This window comes from Cucurbita maxima, unplaced genomic scaffold (genome assembly GCF_002738345.1).
Source record: "Cucurbita maxima cultivar Rimu unplaced genomic scaffold, Cmax_1.0 Cma_Scf00015, whole genome shotgun sequence".
Lineage (NCBI taxonomy): Eukaryota > Viridiplantae > Streptophyta > Magnoliopsida > Cucurbitales > Cucurbitaceae > Cucurbita > Cucurbita maxima.
The window spans coordinates 2,923,718-2,942,172 of record NW_019272031.1 but is presented as its reverse complement, the minus strand read 5'-3'; the positions used below and the strand labels follow the sequence as shown (position 1 = coordinate 2,942,172).

General features: G+C 36.6%; 1 protein-coding gene and 1 pseudogene across 1 annotated transcript; both read left to right on the top strand.

The window, feature by feature from the left end:
• Positions 1-916: 916 nt before the first annotated feature.
• Positions 917-2,459, top strand: LOC111490119 (annotated as a pseudogene).
• An 11,371-nt stretch (positions 2,460-13,830) lies between these two features.
• On the top strand, positions 13,831-17,722 carry LOC111490083 (receptor-like protein kinase HSL1). The gene is made up of 2 exons (XM_023138561.1): positions 13,831-16,556; positions 17,090-17,722. The coding sequence occupies exons 1-2, from the start codon at positions 13,952-13,954 to the stop codon at positions 17,503-17,505; spliced, it is 3,021 nt and encodes a 1,006-aa protein (XP_022994329.1). The 5' UTR covers positions 13,831-13,951; the 3' UTR covers positions 17,506-17,722.
• Positions 17,723-18,455: the final 733 nt, after the last annotated feature.

The following is an 18,455-nucleotide window of genomic DNA, read 5'->3' as shown; positions in this document are numbered from 1 at the left end:
CAACCCGGAATATATTGTTCTTTTTGGGCTTTTCGTTCTAGGCTTTCTCTCAAAAGTTTTAAAACTCGTATACTAGGGAGAGGTTTTCACATCTTTACGAGAAATGATTCGTCCTTCTCTCCAACCAATGTAGGATCTCACAATCCACCCCTTAGGACGACCCACCGTCCTCGTTGGCACACCACCCAGTGGCTCTGATATCATTTGTAACAGCCTAAGCCCATCACTAGCCGACTTCCAATGTTGAGAGAAAAATAGGGAGATGGAAATTGGGACGAAATCAATTAAAGCTTACGTTAGAAAATACTAGAAGGCTCAAATGCTTCACTTGGACCATTGCTATGCCAAGATAAAGTCCGACCCTTTGAATTATGTAAAGAAGTGAAGCTAACATATCAATGTCTGTATTAGAAAATGTTCTTTAGAAGTGAAAACCAAGACAGGTAGACTCACTCAACAGTGAAATGATCGGTTAGTCTTTGGCAGGCTAATATGACTTCTGAGATATTGGCAGTGGAAAGACACCCCCTGTGCTTTTAATTCAATAGAACATTCATATCTAGTGTCAAAAAGTGCGAGTTTCCATCCAGTTATTATGAGAACTAAAGAAATTTATCCTATTATGTTTAACTACTTATAATCTTTCCCATTTATTTTAGTGCTTTTAGTAGCAAATGTTTCCTTCATTAATTGTCAAAAAACTTGATCTGTTGTGAAATGCTAATGAACTATCTACGATTCTTCAGTTTTGTAACAATGCATTTTGTCTTCTCTAAAACACTACGATGGTGGTGATATGAATCGTTGGTTTGATGTATTTGTTGGCATCTTTTATTGAATTTCAAACTTTCCAAGAGTTCTTATGCTCTATGATTATATTTTTTCATATGATTGAAAAATATTGAACAAAAATCATATGCTTCAGGTTCAATCGGAAGTTAGAAAGTCTGATGCTTGAAGGAAGAGAGGAAGAATGGGAGTCAAGCTATGTTTAAATGTGCAAAAACAGTCGCACCTTCTCATGTTGAACAGCTAATAAGAGCGGAACGAGACATAAACAAGGCACTTCTCACATTTGACTCTGCAACAGCCGAGTATACAAATGGTTTTAAGCACGATATCAATACTTTTAGGCTCATGATTAGTAAGATGGTTTCTGGCAACCAGTTCAGGTTAGCAGAAACACTTCTTGACAGGATGAAGGAAGAGAATTTTGATGTCACTGAGGATATATTTCTCTCTATTTGTCGGGCTTATGGTTGTATCCATAAGCCATTGGATTCCACTAGAGTTTTCCACAAAATGCAGGATTTCCATTGCAAGCGTGTTTGCCATTCTTGTTGAAGAAAATCAATTAAAATTGGCTTTTAGATTTTATAAGGTATATGAGAAAAATGGGCATTCCCTACACTGTAAGCCTCTATTAATGTTCTAATCAAAGCCCTTTGCAAGAATAGTGGAACCAAGGATAGCGCAATGTACATATTTCGTGACATGTCCAATCATGGGTGTGAACCTGATTCATATACATATGGAACTCTGATAAATGGGTTATGTAGATTGGGAAGCATTGTTAAAGCAAAGGAATTATTGTGAGAGATGGAGACAAAAGGTTGCTCACCTTCTGTTGTTACTTATACATCGATGATACATGGTTTGTGTCGGTTGAACAATGTGGATGAAGCAATGCAAGTACTTAAAGATATGATGGGCAAGGGTATTGCACCTAATGTATTTACTTACAGTACCCTAATGGATGGATTTTGCAAGGCTGGCCATTCTTTGCAAGCTAGAGACCTCTTGGAGCTGATGGTACAAAAACGCTTGACGCCCAACATGATCAGTTATATGTGAAAGTAATGAGTGGCCTCTGTGATATTAGTAGATTTCAAGAAGCTGCAAACTTCTTGGATGAGATGGTCATTTGTGGGATCACACCTAATAGATTAACATGGAGCCTTCATGTCAGGACTCATAACAGAGTAATTCATGGTCTTTGCACTATCAACGATTCGCATCGAGCATTTCAGCTGTATCTTAGTGTCCAGACATGTGGTATTAATGTCACTGTTTATACTTTCTATTTTTTATTTAAATGCTTCTGTAACAAAAGAGATCTTCATAAAACTTCTAGAATTCTGGATGGGATGGTAAATAATGGGTGTATTCCTGAGAAAGAAATGTGGAGTATCATGGTTGATTGCTTTTTACTGCTTGAAAATATCATTATCCACATTATCAACATTATCAGTCTTCTTAATGGTAGTTTCTGTATAATCATGGTGTCTATGGGAAGCGAAACAGAACATTGGCATACCAATTGGGATGATTTGCCTTGCTTCATTTATATCTTACACCCAGACATTTTTGTAGGTAGCTTTTGGAGTAAAGCCATGCGAATTGCCACTTGCATGGTACGTATTGTTAGCCTTGTTTTTCTTCCTTTCTGAACTATTCTCATGCCCGTCTTTTTTCCTTTTCTTTTTTCCTCTAAAGAGTTGTTTGTAACTTTGTAGTAGTAGAAACATTACGTGACAGATAATGCAAGAGCTTATCATTTGATTTCTATTTACTTTTTTCATGGTTTTGAAGGGCTTTGTTCATGTAATGGAACTTTTATGCTTTCATATTCTCTTTTAGCGTAGATGGGCTGACTCTGCATGCATACATAAATGCTCATTAGAATGATTGATGTGCTATACTTTCTAGAAGTGGCTAACATTAGAATGATTGATGATACTCTAGATTTGGTCTTTAATCAGTTGGCTTTGCACAAAACAAAGACAACCTATTCATATAGAAATCTATTGCTAGCCCTTCATAGATGAGTTTTGTGAACTCTGAATATGAATCCCATCCATGAAATCTTCCCACTCCGGTTTTTTGGTTCTACAATTGTGTTTTTGAGTTCTAATTAGCATCTTCCAAAAGAAGTAATGGTTCAGTTGTTTTTATAGAATAAGCTTTCATTATGTCACCACCACTGCCATTTACAAATAGTCTCATGATTAAATTTCTGTGTGATCTATGAACTCTGCATTCTGATCCATACCAAATGAGATATAGTGCTCAAGGAGAAAGAAGTTAAAGCCGTACTGGATAATTGTGAGCTTTTTGAGCTAGATATGTGCCTTTTCACCAACTCTATTAGCAATAGGACCATATTTTGAATACTTTAGCCTATGCTTATTATGATTTGAACCTATAACGTGTACCAGGATCATAAAACTATTAAGATGATTGAATCTGCTCTCTTTTTAGTAGGGGTCGGGGGGAATAATTAATGACAAGCACATTAAGGAACTTGGTCCCAATGGTTAGGTAGCTCTAATTTATCCATTCTAGGGAGGAAGAAGTTATGGGCCATCTATCTGTTTGTCAAATTATTACCCAATGGAATAATTGATATCTAAAACATGAGGCGTGGATTTAATTGGCCATTCTTATAACATGCTTTAAACCTTGCCAAGTTGACCACCACAAGCTAGCCATTAGTGTTTGGTGGTTGCAACAGGGACTCAATGGTAGTGGGAGTGGGAGGCCCTCATTATGCAGTCATGTGGTCTCCCTTACAAGAAACTCTGAAGACCCAAGATATTTGTAACGGCCCAAGCATACTGCTAGCAAATATTGTCATCTTAGGGTTTTCTCTTTCGAGCTTTCCTTCAAGGTTTTGAAAACGCGTCTACTAGGGAGAGGTTTTCACACTCTTATAATGGTGTTCCGTTCTCCTCAACCAATGTGGGATTTCACAATCCACTCTCTTTCAGGGGCTAGCGTCCTTGCTGCACTCGTTCCTCTATGCAATCGCTATGCAATCTCACAATCTTTCTAAAATAGTGTTACGTTCTCCTCTTCAACCGATGTGGGATCTCACAATCCACCCTCCTTCAGGCCTAGCGTCTTCATAGGCATTCATTCCTCTCTCCAATCTTTATGGGATCTCACAATCTTTCTAAAAGGGTGTTTTGTTCTCCTCCTCAACCAATGTGGGATCTCACAATCCACCCTCCTTCAGGGTCCAACGGACGCTGACATTCGTTTCTCTCTCCAATCGCTATAGGATCTCACAATCTTTATGTTTTTTGTTCTTTTTTTTTTCCTCCCCTTTTTTGATGAAGATTTTGACAATATTACCACTTGCAATTATTAACTGTGTTGGTTGGTTTGTGGCTTTCCTGTTTTGAGTGATTATGTACCAAGCTTTCAACTCACAACATCCTTATAGATATCTGGTGTGAGAGATGTGATGATGAGTTGTCTCAATGGCATCTGGAATGTGACCATCCTTTTTTTGGCACACACAAAAGCATGTTGAAATATTCATCTGGACATTCTTCCTTTTTCTCCCTCTCTCTCTCTTTGAATGCTAATAATTGATAGCCTCCAAACTTTATTTTGATGTTTGGTTGCCCTTTCTGATTTAGGCTTCATTAGCAATGAGTTTGTTTGTTGCATTTAGCACTTTTCCCTCAATTTAAGGACTAGTTGGCAAGCTCAAAAGTGGTCATCATCACCTACTCTTTATATGCTTTCATTTCATACAATCATATATTAGATCCCACATACGTCGGAAAAGTGAACGACACTTGTACTGAAGGGGAGTAGATTGTGAGATCCCACATTGATTGGAAAGGGGAACGAAACATTCTTTATAATGGCTAACAGGCGTGTTTTAAAGTCCAAAAGAGAAAGGACAAAAAGAACAATATTTGCTAGCGATGAACAATATTTACAAGAGAGGATACTACTTGATTCTCGTACTTCTCGTGCAGTCGTAGTAGAGCCATATCTATCAATCAGTCACTTACCCATCAACGTTTTTGGATTCTTTCAAGGCTCAAAATCTTTCTTTTTTTCTTTGGTCAAAATTACTTTTTTTGCTGTACCAATATGAGAACTGCCCTTTGATTTTGACACTTCATTAGTATCAATAAAACATATGGTTAAGCCTAAACAAATCTCATATTTTGTCACTTTAGTACTTTTCATAATTTATTTGTCCATTTATATGATTTTAATCTACTTATCTAATTTAATTCAAATTTTATATTCTTAAATATTTTTTTTTTAAAAAAAAGTTTTTGATGTGGGTCCCACATATTTATAAACAATAAAGTGTATTTAATCATGAATATTAAAATAATTTTAGTATAAGATTAAATGGAGGAATTAAAATGGTACAACATCCCATGTTTAATAATAACATACCTCAATATCCAATATTCATATCATAGTATGATGATTACTTTTGAAAAATTAAAATAAATAAATGTACAATTCACATGTGCTTTTTAAAAGATAAATTTATTTTTTAAAATATATATATATAAAAAATTATAACTCACCTTTTTGTATTAAAAAGAAAGAAAAAATCTATTGGAATCTCATACGTCTATCTCAATAATAATAATATATGATAATAGGAGAGAATAGAAGATAAATCGATTACGAGTTTATTTTAATTTTTTAATTTAAAATTTTTTACCAAAAAAACACGAACTCCCCATGCCAAGAATTCGTATTAGGATTTGAAATTTAGATTCAACACTGAATTTTAGCACACAATAACAAACTGTAACAGCCAACATCCAGTACGACGTGGAACATCACACAAACACTTCTTTAAACTACTTCTTAACATTCCTATTCTCGAGATCATTTGACCCATATTGATAAAATATCGATACAAGTCTGCGTGTAAGATATCCAGCATCCGATGTTCGTACAGCAGTATCCACAACTCCTTTACGCGCTCCACTATTCGTAACTAAAATCATTTATTTCACTTCTGAAGCCTAAATAATTCGATTCGGAGTCAGGACACTAAGATTTAAGGTCATTTCTTCACTTTGCTCTCCATTTCTAAGTTCGTAGCCTTCGCAGTAGCTTCATCGATGTAGACGAATCAATTTTTTTTCATTCTCATGATAAATGAAACTTCTATGAACAAATATTCCTATAAACAAAAAACACGAAAATTTATGATTAAAATTACTTTTTTCCCGTCCCTCGTGTAGGTATGTAATGGAGCCAAGACTTAGCTTATCGAGATAAAACATTATATGATTGATTGTTGGGAAGGAACAGGGTGAAATGGGTTGGAGCCACCATTGGCTAACACTGTTCCCTTTTTCAAAATAATCAAACTTATTATAATGAAATTTGGTCCCATTTTTCTGCCTCAAAGTTTGAAAACATGAACTCCCCATTGGCATTGGCCCCACCCATTTTCATGCCTCTAAGATCTAATAAAAATTTTAATTCCCTTTATTTTTAATTTTTGTCACATATTTTAATAATATAAAGTACTTCGATGCACATCATTAAAGAGACTTAGAGAAGTCCTCCGAGTTATCCTTTCTTTCTGTTTGGACCACTCTTAGTCACATCTATATCATAATTTAATATAAATCGACTATTTTTCATACTTTTTTGAAAAATATATAAATATAAGTTTTCGATTAATGGGTTGTTGTAAATTTAATTATATCAATATTTTAACGACCGTTTGAAAAGTAAATAAAGAGTTTTGAAGGGGTAAAAAGGTAAATAATAGTTTGGAAGGGTAGAAATGACAAGGCTTGAATCTATGTCTCATGTTTGGAAGCCTATCAAAATCAAGTTTTCATTATTTACTTAAATGCCCTTACATGGTCACAAAACACTAAATCATCTCCCTTGAAGCCCATGCACACGTTCGAGTGATCGTGAGTTAGAGTTTGCACGTTAAATTGGTTTATAAAGTTGTGATTGATGGGACTTGTTATAAAGCGTATGCTCGTTTTAAATAGTTAGGTTTGTTGATTGGAGTATTTATTTAATGTCTCGTGAAAAATAAATTTTTTAATTTCTCTTGTGTATTCGATAGTGTGTATAATTGTTAGTTACGTTGTACAAGCTTCCTTACATAATTGCTCTGTTGTTTGCTGTATTTTTGAAAGATCGTCCTTCAAATAGGTCATCACCAAAAAGTTTTTTTTTCTAGAAAGATCCAAACCTCGAGGCCAATTGAAAGAACTAAATTCTAGAACCATAGCTTTGGAACGAAAACTACATCATCACTCGTACATTAGCTGCCTAGCTTAATTGGTGTATGGTCTAGTAACTTGTAGCCCAGTCGCTTGGCCTAGAGTGTAAGCCTACACGTTCGGCCGCACCTAACCCACTCACACACCCTCTAGCCTCGACTTGCTTGTGACTCCCTCTTAATCGCCTCCCTCAAGCCAACCACTAGTCGTTTCCTACACACAACTCCAAGCCGAATTTTAACTCCAGTTCAGCTTATTCAAATTAAACACCTCGATTTCTGATAGACACCGTAAACCATTTTAGATCATTTTAGAGCCCTTGTTGACATATCTGGAAGTCTTTGAGGTCAATAAAGCCACTGTTTGACTAAATTAATATACCCAGAGCCTTTTTGGATCAATTAGGAGAGTTAGAAAGTTAATTCTTGAATATGCTCTAACGTCATAAGTAGAACCAAACCTCAACGAGAGTAGGATCAAACTAACATTGACTCAAGAAATTTAGTGATTTTAGCTAAAGAATAGATCACACCATGAACCATGCAACCATGTTGCACGTGATTGCATTACATACCTAATGAACATAACGGATTGAATGATTGATTGGCCATTAAAGACAAAAGTTAGGCAAGTATGAAAAGAAAAAGGCCAAAGGGAAAGCATGGATTACACAGAATTACATGAAGAAAGTGACAAAGAATGATATCAATGGCTGGGGCGTTGGGGGAAGAAGTAAGGCAAGGGCATGCCTTTTGGCATTGTATTGCATGAGGACCATCACTACACATGGCTGAAAAGGCCAGCACATTGCTCATCATGCCCTATGTAGATATCAATTGAACCCTCCTCCGCCTGCCTTCACGCGGCTCACTCTCTTTACTTTCCCTCACTTTTTCTCTTTTAAACCCTACCTTTTTCTTTGTCTATATGCTTCTCTTTTACTACCCTTTTCCCTCCTCTCTATTATACTTTCATTTTCTTAATCAAATTTCGATTATCCCGCTCGCTTATTGGCTTGAAAGTTTAGCATAAGATCCAACGACTCGTTGTTAATATTATTAAAATCGTAACAGTTTAAGTCCACTGCTAGTAGATATTATTTGCTTTGGCTTGTTACATATCACTGTTAGCCTCACAATTTAGAGGTTTCCACACCCTTATAAGGAATGTTTCGTTCCCCTCTCTAACTAATATGGGACCTCACAATTCACCCCTTTAGTGGTCCCCAACGTCCTCGTCGGCACACCGCCTGCTATCTGACTCTAATACCATTTGTAACAACTCAAGCCCACCGCTAGTAGATATTTTTCGCTTTAGCTCGTTAGGTATCGTCAATCGGTTTTAATATGCATCTAGGTTTTCACACCCTTATAAGAAATGCTTCTTTCCCCTACTTACTAATATGGGATCTCATAATCCACTCCCTTTGGGGACCCAACATCCTCGTTGACACACCGCTTGGTGACTGACTCTAATACCATTTGTAACAGCTCAAGCCCACTACTAGTTTACTTTGACTTGTTACATATAGTTGTCAATCTCATAGTTTTAAAATGTGTCTATTAGGAAGAGGTTTTCGCATCGTTTCCCTCTAACCAATGTGGGATCTCACAAAAATGCTTAAAACGTACCGAATTAAATTGAAACCTTTTATACCGTAGGAATAAAATTGAAAAAACGCCCAAAACATTAGAGACCGACTCAAACATATCATTTAGAACACCATCTTTATGATTTGATAAAACTTCATAAATAGTCTATACTTTAGAGACTACTTAGGTGAATTTTAGCAAATTCTAAGGACTCATTCTAACGTTTAAAAAATTATAGGGACTAAATTTGTAACGACCTGGATCCACTGCTAGTAGATATTGTCCTCTTTGGGTCTTCCCTTTCGGGTTTCCCCTCAAAGCTTTAAAATGCGTCTAAATGGTATCAGAGCGGACAATATCTACTAGCAGTGGGCCTAAATCGTTACAAATGGTATCAGAGCCAGACACCGAACGATGTGCCAGCCTTCTTGCTGTTCCCCAAAGGGGGTAGACATGAAGCGATGTGTCAGTAAGGACACTAGGCCCTAGAGGGGATGAATTTGGTGGCGGTCCCACATCGATTGGAGAAAGAAATGAGTGGACGCTGGGCCCTGAAGGGGTGGATTGTGATGTCCTACATTGGTTGAGGAGGAGAACAAAACACCCTTTGTAAGGGTGGGTACCTTCCCCTAGTAGACGTGTTTTAAAGCCTTGAGGGGAAGCCCGAAAGGAAAAGCCAAAAAAGACAATATCGGCTAGCGGTGGATCTAGGACTAATATACGATATAACCTCTATATATAATATATATATATAATTTTAAAAACTATGGGTTAGGTTGAGATTCTTGAAAAGGCAACCTCATCTCATTGGCATCAAATCTTTCAACTTCAATCTTTTCATTGGCATTTAGGATGCTTACATATCCTTTAAACTCAAAACATCTTCAAGTATGGAATCATTATATGATAAACACTACTTGTTCTTCTCTATGAGTATCAAAAATCTTGGGTTATATGTGAACTTTTCTTCGTTTTGTGGGTCTCGCTCGTTCGAGTTTGAAAAAAACAACAATCTCACATGGGTTTGTTTGTTTAATTAATGTGAATTTTATTTTAGTAATTCACGTATCATAGTTGGTGATGTCAACGAGACGATGCAAGAACAGAAAAGTCTTCTTCGCATCCGTTCTTGCCACCTAATATAATATTCATAAATTTTCTTTTTATTTTTGCAAGAAATTCTCTTATTTAATGGACATGATGTTTTACCAACATAATTTTAATGTTACATACGGTCTCTAATAACTTATTGTTGTCGTTATAGTAGTAATAATAAAGAAATAATTAGAGTGGGGTAGAGATCGAAAAACGCAATCCCCGTCTCTATCCTCACTTAGCCAACAATGAGAAAACTGTGACGTCCCAGTAAATGAGAAATACATGAACGAACTAAAATCACATTTAAACGAGAGTGGTCCTGAATAATAAAAAAGAATAAAAGTTATTATGTATAACAACAAGGTGCACTTTAATTCTCGGTGGCTCAATCGTAATAATTCCAAATATTAAGTCAATTTGGTAATTTTATTAAATTATTTATTTCAAAACATTTTCTCTTTGGAAAATGTGTCCAAAATAATAATAATATATATAAAATATATTTTTCTCCATCCTATTTTTCCGTAACCTCTCCAAATCTTTTCTCTCAGATTCTTTTCTGATTTTCTATATTTATCCCAAATAGGTAATATTCTTCTCCTGTTTTTTTTCTCTCTAAAAAAATAATTAAATTTTAATTTATATTAAATTATTAACTTGAATTAAGATAAGTGTTGAATTACTATAAAATAAAAATAAAAATAAAAAATTGTTTAATTTTTTTTTTTTCATGAATCATAGGTGTAGTAGCTTTTCTAGCATAGAGGATAATATCTAGATGAGTACCAGTTCCGCTACTTAACTTTAACAGACACGTTTTAAAAACTTGAGGGAAAACCTAAAATGGAAAGTCCAATGAAAACAATATCTGTTAGTGGTGTGCTTGGTTTTTACAAAATGATATCATATCTAGTCATGGGACAGTGTGAGACACTAATTGGAGTAAGACTAGACTCTCTCTAGAGTAGACGCATTTTAAAACCTTGAAGGGAATCCTAGAAGAGAAAGTCCAAAACTGATAATATTGGCTAGAGGCGAGCCTAAGTTTTTACAAAAAAGGTACACCACAGTTAGTATAGCTAGTAACTTTCAATTCTTTTAAATTTTTCTTAGTCATTCTATCATTAAAATCATTCTCGTTAGAACGTGATATCAGTTCATTCATGTATCTCTCAATTATGGACACAATTAAAAAGTAGAAATTGAAGTCGAATTAAATAAAATTTGAAAATTCTCATTAAATTACATTTTCTTATTTTTTTTTTCAAAATTATTCTTTGAAATTAGTAGAAAAAAAAAAGATATTTATTTGGTTTTAAAATAAAATGAATCCATATGTTTGGTCACGACAATTAGACAAACATTATGAACTGATGAGTAATTGTTTTATTATTTTTTTATGTTTTGAAATTGATGATAATGTTTTATGTTCCCTTTTGTTTTTATTAATTTTAAATAATCTCAGACAGTCAGATTCCAAGGGACCAACATCATATTAATATTAATATTATAATTACTAAAATATATATAGTTTTTCAATTCAAAAATCAAATTCGGCATTTTATGACTCTAAGTTCACTATTAGCAGAAATTGTTTGTTTTAGTTTGTTACGTATCATCGTTAGCCTCACGATTCTAAAACACGTTCGGGAGATATTTTCACACTCTTATAAGCAATGTTCCATTCTCCTCTCCAACTGATATGCGATCTCACAATACCGATTGAGGGATTGAGTATTTCTTGTTTACTTGCTTTGATTAAACGAACTTTAATGATTTTGAACTCAAATTCTTTTAGCATTTTTTATTTTCACTTACATGCCTCACGGTTTCAAACACACTTAACTTTGAAGTTTCTATGATCAAGTCATCAAAGAAAAAGATACGTTCAGCTTTTATAAGTAGTAACTATCAATTTTTTAAAAAATATTTTATAGTCATCATATCTTCAGAATCATACTCGTTGAGATTTGGTATCAATTCATTCATGTACTCATCTTTTACTCGAGCCACGCATGTTCACGTTTGATTATAAAGTTCATATAATTCAGTCATTACATCTTGAAGATCACGTTCATTTGGGTGTAGTCTCAATTCATTTATACTCGAATCAGCATTACTAATAAATAAAACTATTACAATGACGGTGAAAAATATTTATCAGAAGAGTAAAGATAAAAGACAGTTGAAAAAGGTCGTCATTCATCATGAAATTTACCACATATAATGAGTAATTATGTGTTTTTTTTTTTTTTTCTCTTCTTCAAAATAGCTTTCACAATGGCTTTAACTCCAAGCATGCTTATGACATAAAAGAAAATAAAATTTCATTAATGTTGGTACAATATGGTCATAATGGAAATACAACCATTGTCTCTCACCTAACTCTAAAATCTATCCCGACTCTAATTTTCACCTAAAAAAATGACGTTTCGAGTCAAATATACCAAAAGTATTGATCAATGGCTTTTTGACCCTCTTAATACCGCTTGCTGAATACGGTAAATAATATTTTTACGTAGGGTTAAAAAATTTCGATCGGGCATCTCCAAAAGTTTGAAGCAGACAAAATGTTCTTCCTTTAACTTGAGCACGATCAGATAGAGTTAAAAAATAAAGTAAGAGTTCGAGAACGGTCAGTCTGCCCTAAATTTCAATAATTAGAAAATATTTATTTTCAAATTTAAAAGTTAGCTAAAATTATTTAATAAATGGATTTTTTTAAAAAAAAAATAAAAGAAATGAAACATATAAAAGACAATATTAAAGATTTAAAAAGAAAAAAAAAGTAGAGAGGAAAAGGACGCATGGGAAGGGAGAATAAATAGAGGGACGGATAGACTTTAATCGGTCAAAATATTAATTGAGTGCAATATCAGCCGTCCGATCATTACCAAGCACCCTCATGATCCTACGGTCAGTTTTAATTATTTCCTGATGTGAACGACATCCACGCGCTGGTCTCCTTTCCACATCCTACGTGTCCCACCTCCTTCATTCCACATTTAATTTTTTGTTTTATAAATTTCATTTTTTCTTTAGAAAATATATTTAATTTTTAGTCGAATTTAAAATTTTAAAACTTATAGTACTTTTTCTTTAATTTCAAGGAAATAAAAAAATAGGAGTAATATATATATAAATATATATATTTTATATTTTCATAACACAATAGTTGAAAGACACGTGGGATGCACATTGTGTTAAAAGATTTTAAAATATAAAATTTGATGGTAAAATTTAAATGGTAAATGAATTATTTGGGATGGTAAAGTGAAAGGAAACATTTTTTTTTTTTTTTTTTTTTTGTAAGGGTACATAAATTTTTCCCGAGAAGGTGTTTTAAAACCTTAAGAGTAACCTTAAAAGAGAAAATTTAAAGAAGACAATATCTGCTAGCGGTGGGCTTGAATCGTTAGAAATAGTATCAAATCTAGACACTAAACGGTTTGCTAGCGAAGATGTCAGCCCCTGAAGGAGGTGGAGACTAGGTAGTGTGCTAGTGAGGACGTTGGACCCCGAAAGGGGTGGATTGTGAGATCCCACATCGATTGAAGACGAGAACGAAGAGTTGGGACTTGTTTGCTGGGCTCTGAAGGAAGTGGATACCGAGCGGTGTGTCAACAAAAACACTGAGCCCCGAAGAAGATAGATAGTGAGATTGAACACTAGTAGGGTACAAGTAAAGATGCTCGACCTATTACATTTTTTATTTAGTTCAAAATAATAAATACTTAACAACAGCTCTAAATATTTTTTTTATTTTAGGTTAATTTATAATAATATGAAATGTATTGGGTGTGAAGTTGAAAAATTTTCAAATATATTTTTTTTGTGGTGAAATATAAATATTAAATGAATATACTTTCCGTTAAAATTTAAAATTGTAAATATTTGACCATAAATTTAAAAATAACGAAACAATTAATATATAAAAAATATTTTAAATATAAATAAATAAATATATATATATATATATATAACTTTCTTTTTATATCTATTTTTTTAACTAAATTTTTGTCACTTTTCAAATTTACCCATTAAAAAATAATAATTGAACTTTTAATTTTAAAATTTTTTCTTTTCTGGGAAGGTCTTTAAAATTAAATTGTTCTTCTTCAAGCTCTCTCCCATGGCAGCTGTCTCTGTGTCTGAGCAGGAGGCGCTCTGAATCTCTGCTACTCTGCAACAACACGCCCATTTCACACACCAACCGGAGAAGCTCCGACCATGCTTCTCCTTATCTTCATCTCCGCCTTCCTCTCAAACCCTTCTCTCCTCTCCCTCTCCCTCTCCCAAGAAGGCCTCTATCTCCACACCGTTAAGCTCTCCCTCGACGACCCTGATTCCGCCCTCCGCTCATGGAACGACCGCGACGACACTCCCTGCTCCTGGTTCGGCGTCTCTTGCGACCCCACAACCAACTCCGTCCACTCCCTCGACCTCTCTAACACCAACATCGCCGGCCCATTTCCTTCCCTCCTTTGCCGTCTCCAGAATCTCTCTACCATTTCCCTCTTCAACAATTCCATCAACATGACCCTTCCCTCTACTATTTCCGAGTGTTCTAGCCTCCAGCATCTCGACCTCTCTCAGAATCTCCTCACCGGCGAGCTACCCACTTCCATTTCTGATCTCCCCAACCTCCGGTATTTGGATTTAACTGGTAATAACTTCTCCGGCGACATTCCGGCGAGTTTTGCTCTGTTTCGAAAGTTGGAGGTTCTGTCTCTGGTTTATAATCTTCTCGATGGGCCGATGCCGGCGTTTCTCGGCAACATTACAACGTTGAAGATGTTGAATCTGTCGTACAACCCATTTGCGCCGAGCCGTATCCCGCCGGAGTTTGGGAATTTGACGAATCTTGAGGTTCTTTGGCTGACTCAGTGTAATTTAATTGGGGAAATTCCGCCGTCTCTTGGTCGGTTGAAACGGCTGACCGATTTGGACTTGGCGTTGAATAATCTTTATGGTCCTATTCCAAAATCGTTGACGGAGTTGAGTAGTGTGGTTCAGATTGAGTTGTATAACAACTCGTTAACAGGGGAATTGCCTTCTGGGTTTTCGAATCTGACCTCATTACGGCTGTTTGATGCGTCGATGAACGGTTTAAATGGAGTGATTCCGGATGAGTTGTGTCGGTTGCCGCTTGAGAGTCTCAATCTCTATGAGAACAAGTTCGAGGGTACGTTACCGGAAAGCATTGCGAACTCGCCGGGCTTGTATGAACTCAGACTGTTCAGTAACCGGCTCACCGGCGAGTTACCACGAAATCTTGGGAAGAACTCTCCGTTGAGATGGATTGATGTTTCCGACAACCAGTTTTCCGGGGAACTCCCAGGGGATTTGTGTGAGAAAGGCGAGTTAGAGGAGCTTCTAATGATCAACAACAACTTTTCCGGGGAGATTCCGGCGAGTTTAGGTGGATGCGAGAGTTTAACAAGGGTCCGATTGGGTTACAATCGGTTTTCCGGCGAGGTTCCGCCGCGATTTTGGGGGCTCCCACATGTTTATCTATTCGAACTAGTGAGCAACTCGTTTTCCGGGGGAATTTCCGATGACATTGCTACTGCAAAGAACCTTTCGATTTTCATTATCTCGAAGAACAACTTCTCCGGCACGATACCGGCGGAGATTGGGGAGCTGGAGAATCTTGTGAAATTGTTAGCGACTGATAACAAACTCAATGGATCTTTACCAGAAAATCTTGCGAATCTCAGGAAGCTTTCGAGTTTGGATCTTCAAAATAATGATCTCTCTGGAGAACTTCCCAATGGAATCAAATCCTGGAGGAATCTCAACGAACTCAATTTAGCAAACAATGAATTTTCCGGCGAAATACCTGAAGAAATCGGCGCTTTGCCGGTTCTTAATTATCTCGATCTCTCTGGGAATCAATTTTCCGGCAACATCCCAAATGGGTTACAGAATTTGAATCTAAATCTGCTGAATCTATCAAACAATCGCTTGTCCGGTGAGCTTCCGCCGTTCTTAGCCAAAGGAAACTACGGAAACAGCTTTCTGGGGAACCCAGATCTGTGTGGACATTTGGAAAGATTATGCAATAACAAGGATGAATCGAAGAGCGAAGGCTATCTCTGGTTGCTGCGTTCGATCTTCTTCCTCGCGAGTATCGTGTTCGTCGTCGGCGTCGTCTGGTTTTACCTCAGATACCGAAAGTTCAAGATGGCTAAGAGAGAAATGGAGAAGGGGAAATGGACATTGATGTCGTTTCACAAGTTGGATTTCAGTGAATATGAGATATTGGATTGTCTTGATGAAGATAACATTATAGGTAGTGGCTCTTCTGGTAAAGTTTACAAGGTTGTGCTCAACAATGGTGAGGCGGTCGCCGTGAAGAAACTGTTCGGAGGGATGAAGAAAGAAGGCGGCGGGGGTGGCGGTGGCGACATCGAGAAGGGTCAAGTTCAAGACAATGGCTTCGAAGCCGAAATCGAAACGTTGGGGAAGATAAGACATAAGAACATTGTGAAGTTATGGTGTTGTTGCATTACTAGAGATTACAAGCTTTTGATCTATGAATATATGGTTAATGGAAGCTTGGGAGATTTGCTTCATAGTAGTAAAAAAGGATTGCTGGATTGGCCTACTAGGTTTAAGATTGCTTTGGATGCTGCTGAAGGGCTTTCTTATCTTCATCACGATTGCGTCCCTCCGATCGTACATCGAGACATTAAGTCTAACAATATCTTGTTGGATGGTGATTTCGGAGCTAGGTTGGCGGATTTCGGTGTAGCTAAGGTCATTGATTCGACTCCAATGGGACCGAAATCCATGTCGGTCATCGCAGGGTCTTGCGGTTACATTGCACCAGGTTAGTTCAAAGCTTAAAATTGTCCATAGTTAGTGTGAGATCCTACGTCGGTGGAGAGGGAAACAAAACATTCATTGCAAGGGCTAGGAAACCTCTCCTTAGCAGCAACATTTTAAAATCGTGAGGCCGACAGCGATACGTAACAAATAGTATCCGAGCCAAACACCAGGCGGCAAGCCAGCGGGGATGTTGGGTTCTAAGGGGGGTGGGTTGTGAGATCCCACATCGGTTGGAGAGGGGATCAAAACATTCCTTGCAAGGGTGTAGAAACTTCTCTCTAATAGATGCGTTTTAAACTTAAGCTGTTACAAATAGTATCAAACCTAGACACCGGGCAACGTGCTAGCGAGAACGATATACACATCGGTTGGAGAGGGAAACAAAACATTCCTTATAAGGGTGTGGAAACCTCTCTCTAACAAAAGCGTTTTAAAACCGCAAGGCCGGTAGTGATACGTAACATGAGAATCTGATATCTGTTATTATAGTTAAGCATCATATATTCTAAATGTGCTTTATTAATGTTGTTGCAGAGTATGCATATACACTCCGAGTGAACGAGAAGAGCGACATATACAGTTTCGGCGTGGTGATCCTAGAGCTGATAACGGGGAGGCTCCCGATGGATCCGGAGTTCGGGGAGAAGGATTTAGTGAAATGGGTATGTTTCAAATTAGACCAAGAAGGGATTGAGCAAGTGATGGACACCAAACTAGAGAGTTGTTTCAAGGAAGAGATATGCAGAGTGCTAAACATAGGGCTGCTGTGCACCAGCCCTCTGCCCATCAACCGCCCATCTATGAGGAAAGTGGTGAAAATGCTGCAAGAAGTAGGCGCGGCGGACAACCAAATGAAAGGCGGCAACAACAACAACAAGGATGGGAAATTAACGCCATATTATTACGAAGAAGATGCTTCAGATCAGGGAAGTGTAGCAGCAGCATCATAGAACATCAGTTGAAATTCACTGTGGTTTGAATGTAAATGTGTTTGCTTTGCTGAATCTGTGGGAAGAACAGCATGATTGTAGTGAAAATGGTGTTTTTTTTAATTGGAAAATTACAGTTTTACAGCACAAAAGTTTGGATTTTTATGAACTATTTATGAAGGAAGAGAGATTCTGAAGAGAATCTGTGGCAATTAATTTCCATGTGACTCTTTTTTCTCTTGTGGGGCTGCTTTGATGACATTAAAAATATCAAAAAATCATGGATTCCTTACACTTCCGACAAAGGTAGATAACTTAATTTAATCACAATTCAACTCTGTAACCACCCATGTCTAAGATTTGAAATATGATTGTAACGTTCCAAGTTCACTGTTAGTAGATGTTGTTCTCTTTAAGCGAGAATTGCGGGTCCTACATCGGTTGGGAGGGGAACCAGTGCTAGCAAGGACATTGGATCTCGAAGGGGGTGAATTATGAGATCTCACATCGATAGTAGAAATGAGCAAATGCTAGCGAGGACGCTGGCCTCAAAGAAGGGCAAATTGGGTGTCCCACATCAGTTGAAGAGAGGAACTAGTGTCAGTGAAAAAGTTGGGCCTGGATTGTGGATCTCACATCGATTAAAGACGGGAACGAGTACCAGCGAGAACATTAGGCCCGAAGAAGGGTAGATTGGGGGGTCCCGCATCGATTTGAGAGGAGAACAAGTGACAGCGAGAACGCTATGTGAAAATCTCTAACATAATTATAAAAAATTTCAAAAGATCAACTAACACAGAATTGTTTCAAGCCAAACAAGTTAATCCGTTCTTGATATCAAACCAAACTAACTTGGACCATTGGACCATTGATGATGGTAAACTCCTTGGAAAAATAAAAATAAATACCATTTTTGTTCTTTAAGTTTGGAATATATTCCTTCATTAATATTACATTTTTTAAAGATAAAT